This window comes from Lepus europaeus, unplaced genomic scaffold (genome assembly GCF_033115175.1).
Source record: "Lepus europaeus isolate LE1 unplaced genomic scaffold, mLepTim1.pri SCAFFOLD_752, whole genome shotgun sequence".
Taxonomy (NCBI): Eukaryota; Metazoa; Chordata; class Mammalia; order Lagomorpha; family Leporidae; genus Lepus; species Lepus europaeus.
Window position 1 is genome coordinate 9,336 of NW_026909586.1, and position 8,407 is coordinate 17,742.

Consider the following 8,407-nt stretch of genomic DNA (forward strand, 5'->3'; position numbering starts at 1 on the left):
CCTGGGCGGCGCTGGGGCGCAGTGGGTGAAGCCGCCGCCTGCAGGGTCGGCATCCCCCATGGGCGCCGGTTCGAGTCCCGGCTGCTCCACTTCCGGTCCAGCTCTCTGCTGTGGCCTGGAAGAGCAGTGGACGATGGCCCGAGTGCTTGGGCCCCTGCACCTGCGTGGGAGACCCGGATGGAGCTCCTGGCTCCGGATCGGGCCAGCTCTGGCCATGGCGGGCATCTGGGGAGTGAACCAGCGGATGGAAGACCTCTCTCTCTCCCTCTCTCCCTCTCTCTCTCTCCCTTTCAATACATAAATACATCTCTTTAAAAGGAAGAAAGCAAGTCGGTGCCTCTGTCCAGACTCCGCCGCGGGTGTGTCCGGCTCTGCACCTGCCCGGCCCGCCCAGCGTCAATTTGTCTGGTTCGCGGATGTAATTTATCCAGCGTGGAGGCAGCCGCCATCGGACGGGCCCGGGGGATCAAGGGTCTGCAAGTGCATGTCCCAACGCGGCGGCCGCAGCGGCACGGCCCCGCGGGAGCCGAGCGGACGGGCCCGGGCGTGGACACGGGGCCGGGGCGCTGGGGCCGGCACAGCGCGGGGACCCCGGGGCCCCTGATAACGCCTAGGGCCCACGGCTGTCGCTAGGTTCAGCCCAGCCCCGACTCAGGTAAACGCCACACTTCCGAATTCTCGTCCAACTCCGGCTTTCAAGTTGTCACCGGCGCCCTACGTCACACGTTCCCGTGACGTCAGAGGCTGGCCCGCCCTCCCGCAGACCTATCCCACGCGCTTCGCCAATCGCAACGCCGGGCTCGCCGCTTGACGTCTCTCGCCCCCAATCGCAGCGCGTCCCGTCGCAGCCAATCGCAGGCCGCCGCTGGACAGCCCCTCCCCCGGCCCTGCGATCAATGGGGGAGCCTGTGGGAGGCCTGGAAGCCGCGGTTCTCGCGAGGATGCTCCCGGCGGTCCTCGCTTCCCGAGGCGGGCAGTCACGTGACGCCGTCTCGCCCAATCGGCGTGAGGGCTGCGGGGGTCGCCGCGGTTCCCGCCAAATACGAGCGCAGCGGCCGCGGCAGCAGCGGCGCGGGCGGGAGGGCGAGAAGCAGCGGCCGCCGGAGCGGAGTCCGCGCCTCCGCCGCCCGAGGGGAGCCCGAGCCGCCGCAGCGGCGATGCTGGAGGAGCCGGAGTGCGGGGCGCCGGGCGCCAGGGCCGCGGCCGGAGGTCGGTGCGGGCCCGCGCGGAGGCGGGGGGGGCGCGGCGCGCGCGGCCCGCGCTGGCCGGGACGGCGGTTGGCGAGGGGCCTCCCGACGGCCGGCCTGCCTCAGCGCCCTGGGGCCTCGGGATCGCGGGCAACGGCCTGCGGGCCGACGTTCTTGTCGCGGCCGCGTTCGTTTTTTTTCCCCCGGGGGCGCTTTGGGGTCGGTCGGTCCGTGCGGGGCCCTCGGGGGCGGCCAGGACGGGCGTCCGAGGCCCACGGAGGCCCCAGAGCCGGCTTTGCGGGTTACCGAGGGCCTTGGCGCCCCCTGCGCAGCTCGGCGCCTGCAGCGGGTGGGGAAACTGAGGCAGGAGGCCGCCCGGGCCTGGGCGGGGGTGGGGGGGGCAAGCCCAGGTCCGAGGCCTGGATGGTGGCGGTCGCCAGGGAGCTGGGCCCCCCGGGTTTCTGCCCCTGCCGGTGACAGTAGGGGTCCTTCTGGCCTGCCTGGGGTCCCCCAGAAAACGTCAGTTGGTGGTCGAGTGTCTCCCCTGCGCTCGGGGCTCAGAGCAGGTGCCCAGGCCCTGCTCGGGTGGACGCAGCAGCCTTGTCTGACCCGGGGTTTCTGAGCCTCTGGGGAGGTGGAGCAGCATCCCCGGCCCCCCCACCCCACCCTGCCACCGTGTCCCCCGCGGCTGTGCGGCCGGGGCGACCTCCCGGCCCCCTCCCTGCTTGGGAGCGCTTTGCATTGAGGCTAGCAGGCCTCGGGATGTTCCGGGCCCGTGACTAAAGGTGGGAGGACGGGCTGGCTGGGCGCCGTGGCCATCTGCTGTGGCCAAGCCCGGGTGCTGTGCACGGCCGGCACCTCCTGTGGCGATCACACTGGCAGAAAAGAAAGGGGTTCGCAGACCACCCTGTCCGGTCCCCAAGTGCCCACAGCGGCTGGAGCCTGGGGCCGGGAGTGCAGCCCCGGTTCCCCGTGTGGGCGGCGGGGAGCCGGGGGCTCAGCCTGGCACTGGACGGCAACTCCGTCCTGCCCCTCTCACTCCCCAAGCCCGGGCAGTGGCCACGGCGGCTTCTGGGCAGCCCCTGTCTGACCCGCTCCAGGCAGCTCTCCCAGAATTCCTGAGGGCGATCCCTGCACGCCGGCTCCCTTGGCAGGAGTCGGAGCTGCTCTCCGGCTGGCACCCCGGGCTGGGTGGCATCCGATCCCGAGGTCACGTCTGGACAGACCAGCGTCCAGCCGGGCCTCTCTTGCGGCTGGGGCGGGGGAGGAGGGGCCGTGTTCCTGGTGCTGTGCTCACGCACTGCCAGTGGCTGGAGCCACAGCGCGGGGAGGAGGGCCCTGCTGTCCTGAGCGGTGGAACCGCAGGGGGCGCTCCCTGCTCCCAGCTCAGGCCTGGCCCAGCTCTGGCTGTGGTGGGCGTTGGGCGAGTGAACCTGCTGACCGGGGAGCTGTGGCCGGGTGTCCCCTGGGGCGGCAGCTGAGGGTGGGCGCCCGGGCTGCCCCTGACTTCATGGCTGTAGCTAACAGCTCCTCTGACACATTTTTCTTCTTCGCAGCCATGGATTGCAAAGGCAGAGCCGCCTTCCCGGTTAAGAAGTTAATACAAGGTAACTCTCCGGGCTGGGGTCAGAGGGGGCGGAGCTTCGCCGGCTCCTGGGGGGGGGGGGCGGGGAGGCAGTGGCGTCTTTGCAGGTACAGTTGAGGTTCCCTGGCCGGAGCGTTCCCAGCTTCTAGATGCTTCTGGAGTTTGGAGTGGGCATTGGTGTGCCGAGCTCTCCAGGGCTGGACCAGGTCTGAACACGAGGCCGTCCGTGCTGCGTGCACACCTCACGCCCATGCTCGTTGCCCGTGCCAGGGAGCGGCCTCTGCGGCTCTCCCCTCCTGGCTGTGCGTCCGCGCTCCGAGCCCGTATGGAGTTGGGAGCCTTTCCGGGTTGAGGTCCTCAGGTCGGGTGCTCAGCCCCGAGGGGGGAGCAGGAGGAGACCCTCGAGCAGGGCAGGTCTCTCCGTCCCCAGCGGCGAATCCAGAGCCGGCTCTGTGGACAGTGGGGTCTCCCGTCCTCGGGGCAGTTGGGACCGGGTGAGGGGCGTAGACGCGTCTCTGATGCCAGGACAACCAGGCGTCCCCCGGGTCTCAGGACCGCCCCGGCCGAGAGCCGCTGTGGTGCAGAGAGAGACGTCCCCACCCGTGTCCTGTGCAAGGCCGCAGGTGCGTCCACCTCCAGGCCAGGGGGCGCGGCTGGGTTGTGTGCACAAACTGGGGGTATCGGGTGTGGCTTCATTTTTGTTTTGTTGTTTTTTAAGATAGATTTGTTTATTTGAAAGGCAGTTACAGAGAGAGGAGGAGAGAGAGGTCTTCCATCCGCTGGGTCACTCCTCGAATCTCCAAAGGCCGGGGCCGGGAGCCGGGCGCTCCATCCGGGTCTCCCACGTGGGTCCAGGGCCCCAGCACTCAGGCGTCACTGCTGCCTCCTAGTGCTTGGCAGGGAGCTGGACCGGAAGTGGAGCAGCCGGGACTCGATCCGGTGCTCCCGTGGGCGGCCGGTGCCACAAACACAGCTGCCGCCTATTGGGTTTAGGACTTGGCTGTTAACCAGGTTTCCGACCCCCTGTGACAGTGACAGGTGTTGGTGGCAGTGGGGTTGAGGGTGACAGCAGGAGGACCATGAGCGAGCTGCGGACCCCCGGCCTCCTGGTTTTAAAAGCCAGGGCGTCTGGTCCCTCACGTGGTGTCGCAGTTATGGGCTCTTATTCGAAAGGCAGGGAGAAACAGGCTGCTGCTCCACCCCCAAAATGCCTGCAATGACCAGGGCCGGGCCCAGCCACCGCCCAGATCCTGGAACCCGCCCGCTCCGGGTCTCCCACTTGAGTGACAGACTCGGCCGGGAGCCGGCGGCTGCCTCCCAGGCGCCTTAGCGGGATGCGGAGCCGGGACTCAGATCCGGGTGCTCTGAAGGGGGCGCCCTGCGCACTGGGCCCCAGGCTGCCCCCTGGTCTCCGTCTGACTCCTGCTGTTGGAAAGGCACGGGATGAGCGGGAGGCTTGGAGCCCAGCCGGGTTGGTGCTGTCCAAGCTTGTGGAATAGCACAGCGGCGGCCAGTGCGTCACGGCGCCGACCGGTGGTCACCGTCTGCCCTAACGGCCGCCCCTCCTCTTCCAGCCCGTTTGCCGTTCAAGCGCCTGAATCTTGTGCCCAAGGAGAAAGACGAGGCCACGGCAGGGGCGCCGAGGAGCCCCGCGGGCGCCATGCGGAGACCAGGCCCCCGGCTCGCCGGCTCGCTGGACAACGTGGAGAACGACTGCCTGGCTTCCGAGGGCGGCCTCGGGCCCCCGCTGCTCAACGGGGAGGGGCCGCTGGGCGGCTGCCTGCGGACCAGAGCCAAGGAGAGTGTGGACCACGGTGCGGTCGTCATAGACTTGACCGAGGACTCGTGTGAGCTGCCCCCCAGCCCCGCCGGCCACAGTCCACTCCAGGCCGAGGCCTCCGCCCCCGAGAAGGCAGTGAACGGAGTCGGGGTCAGAGAGCAGCCGGGGCTGCCTGAGGCCGTTCCGAAGGCCGGGCTGGCGTTGCTGGGAGATTCCCTCGCCGAGGGTCCTTGTGCTGTGGACGAGGGGGGCGTCAGCTCCAGAGGCGCCGGGAGGCGCTGCGACCCGCAGGAGGGCCGGGCCGGTTGGCGGGCGGCTGGTGGCATCCTGTGCCGAGGGAAGGTGCCCGTGGTGCTGCTGCAGGACATCCTGGCCGCGACCCCTGCCAGGAGCAGGCCCGCCTCCGAGAGCGACCGGCCGGAGCCGGATCCTGCACCCAGCCCCTCGTCCCTGAGCGCCTCCTCGCCCAGCAGCTCCCCCGAGGGGCAGCATGCTCCCAAGAAGCGGCGCGGCCGGGGCAGCCCGTCCCCTGGCTCCACCCCCGTCGACAGGGTGAGTACCCCCGCCGGGTCGCTAGGTCTCTGTGCGTGGACTTGGCTGAGGGGCGGCGTGGCGGGCGCTGCTGGCCTTGCTCATGCACGCCCAGTGCACAGGGTGCTCCACAGAGCCCCCAGTGGCTCCGCTCCTTCCTGTCTCTGCGCAGGTCTGTAGGGGCGCGGGGGTCGGGGCACCCGGTGAGTGCGAGACAACATTGTCTGAGGGTGCAGTGGGGTCCGTGCTCAGCTCCGGGTCCCGTGCCGCCGTCTGCAACCTGACCTGAGCTCAGGAGGCCGTCGTCCCGCGTCGGGGCCGGGATCCAGTGCCACCTCGGCTCCCCGCCGGTGCCCCTGGGAGGCGGCAGCGGATGGCCCAGACCGGATGGAGCTCCCGGATCCTGACTCTCCTGGTGGGGGCCTTCGGGAAGTGGACAGCAGATGGAAGATCTCCGTGACTTTGAAAAGAAAATAGTATTTGAAAGGCAAAGATTTATTTATAATTTACTTGATGGCAGTGTTACAGAGAGAGGAGAGACAGTGACCTGCGGTCCACTGGTTCACTCCCCGAATGGCTGACAGAGCTGGGCTGATCCGAACCCAGGAGCCAGGAGCTCCATCCGGGTCTCCCATGTGGGTGCAGGGCCCCAAGCACTTGGTCCGCTGCTTTCCCAGGAGCGTTAGCAGGGAGCTGGGTCAGAAGTGGAGCCGCCGGGTCTTGAACCAGCGCCCATATGGGAGGCTGGTACTGCAGGTGGAGGTTTAACCCTTGATGCCACAGCACAGGCCCTCGAATAAAATCTTAAAAAACGACAAATTAGACCTCACGTGCTGGAGTCGGCGTTGGGCGCAGCAGGAAGCCGGAGGGCGGGACGTGCGTATTCCGTGTTGGACGGCTTGGGTCCAGATCCGGGGTGTGCTCCCGACCATGGCAGACCCTGGGTGGCGGCGGTGACAGCTCCCCTCCCCGGGGCCCTGCCAGCCGCGTGGGGGCTCCAGAGTGCCCTCCCGGCTCCCGGCTCCAGCCCGGCCCGACAGCACCAGGAGGCTCCCTGGGTGGCTTCTGAGATGGCTGTTTCGGTAGCGCATCGAGCCTCCCTTAGCTGAGGTGCTCGCACAGAAGTGCTTCAGAGTTGGGAACCCCCCCCCCATCTTGGAACGTCTGCCTGTGTGCAGTGAGACCGTGGGGCGCCCCTCTGTCTGACGGGTTTGCCTCGCAGTCAGCCTGAAGGATTTCTACAGGGTTCTCAGTGCACCTGCGCTGAGACAGAGGGAGGGAGAGGGAGGTCCTCCATCCGCTGGGTCACTGCCCAGATGGCTGCAACGGCCGGAGCGGGGCCGATCCCGAGCCAGGAGCCTCCCCTGGGTCTCCCACACCGGTACAGGGGCCCAAGCTCTTGGGCCATCGTCCACTGCTCTCCCAGGCCACAGCAGAGAGCTGGACTGGAAGTGGAGCAGCCGGGACTGCAGATGGCGGCTTTACCTGCTACGCCACGGTGCCAGCCCCACACCTGTGTTTTGTTTTTAAAGATATATTTATTTATTTGAAAGGTGGAGTTACAGAGAGAGAGAGAGAGAGAGGTCTTCCATCTACTGGTTCACTCCCCAATTGGCCACAACAGCTAGAGCTGCGCTGCCAGGGGCCAGGAGCTCCATCCGGGTCTCCCACGGGGGTGCAGGGGCCCAAGCACTTGGCCATCATCCACTGCCTTCCCAGGCCACAGCAGAGAGCTGGACCGGAAGTGGAGCAGCTGGGACTTGAACTGGAGCCCATGTGGGATGCGGGCACTGCAGGCGGCGGCTTCACCCGCTCTGCCACAGCGCTGGCCCCCACCTGTGTTTTGACTGGAAGTCGTCCTACGCGTCAGCGCCCAGCCAGTGTGGGATTTTGGATTTTCAGATTAGGGTCGCTTACCCTGTGTTGGCTTCCGGCTGGCACGGAATGTCTCATTCTCACCTGTCCTGAGGGTCTTACAGGGAAAACTGACAACAACCAGGCTGGTGTGGCGGGTGCCGGCGTCCCACGCGGGCTCTGGCTCGAGTCCCGGCTGCTCCTCTCCAGTCCAGCTCCCTGCTGATGCACCAGGCTGGCGTGGCGGGTGCCGGCGTCCCACGCGGGCTCTGGCTCGAGTCCCGGCTGCTCCTCTCCAGTCCAGCTCCCCGCTGATGCACCTGGGATGGCAGCCGGGGGGGGCTCAGACACCTGGGCCCCTGCGCCCACACGGGAGACCTGACGCCGGGCTCCTGGCTCCAGCCGGGCCCGGCCCCGGATGTTGTGGCCATGTGGGGAGTGAAGCCGGGGACGGGAGAGCCAGCTCTCTGTCCCTCTCCGATACGTACATAAGTCTTTAAAAACAAAGCACCACAAAACCACAAAGCCTGGGTGCTTTCTGGCGCTGGTTTGCGTTCTCCCTGGCGCGTCTTTCTGGAATGCGGGCCTGGGGAGGGACCGTGTGCTCCCAGCTGCCCGGCTACGACCTCGAGACCTGCTGGGTTTAGATCTCCAAGGGACCCTTGTAGTTTCTCAGTGGCTCCATCTCTTTCACCTCTGGGGACTGTGGACGAGAGGGAAAATGGCTCCCTGTTGGTTTTCATCTGCAAGGCAGCGAGCGCTCCCACCTGCGGGTCCGCTCCCCAAATGCCCGGAGCTGGGACTCCTCCTGGGTCACCCTCGTGGGTGGCGGGGACGCCCGCATTGGCCCACTCCTCCTGCCGCCCCCAGTCTGCGTTCGCAGGGAGCTGGAGCTAGGAACGGGACCGGACGCTCCAGTGTGGCGGGCAGGCGGCCTGACTGCTCGGCCACACGCCGGACCCCACGTCAGAGCTGCAGCCTCTCGCTGTTGGCTGTCTAGTTCCCGTGAGCCTTGGGTCCACTGGGCAGACCTGCGCATGGTGTCCTGGGCGCGTGGCAGCCGTGCAGCCCGGAGCAGGGGCGCGAGCACTGTCCTCCATACCTGAGGCTGTGACCCGGGGAGGCGCAGAGTTGGGCCCTGTTGTGAAACTGACTGCTTTCCCCACCAGAAGTTTCTAGAACAGGCCCCGAGCTCGTGAGCCGAGTGCACCTAGCTCAGGAAGTCCTGGACCCAGGCGCGGAGTTTGGGAGCGCTCCAGAGGCCTTCACCGGGCCCCCAGGGCCTGTGGCTGGAGCCTGCCCCTGCCCCCCCTGCAGCCCGGCAAGGCAGAGCCCCAGAGGCCTGGAGAGAGGCCCCGTGTGCCCAGCTGGGAGCCCCCGCCAGCCTCACACGCACGCCTCCATCGGCCCTCGGTCCCCAGACCCTGCAGTTGACAGTCTGGGGTGCTGGGTCCTTTCTGCTCCCCTGGA

General features: G+C 67.8%; 1 protein-coding gene across 1 annotated transcript; it reads left to right on the forward strand.

The window, feature by feature from the left end:
* The first annotated feature begins 941 nt into the window (after positions 1-941).
* Positions 942-5,263, forward strand: LOC133755694 (chromatin assembly factor 1 subunit A-like). Its single transcript, XM_062185724.1, has 3 exons — positions 942-1,209; positions 2,744-2,794; positions 4,347-5,263. Exons 1-3 carry the CDS (start codon positions 942-944, stop codon positions 5,261-5,263), a joined length of 1,236 nt encoding a protein of 411 aa, XP_062041708.1.
* Positions 5,264-8,407: the final 3,144 nt, after the last annotated feature.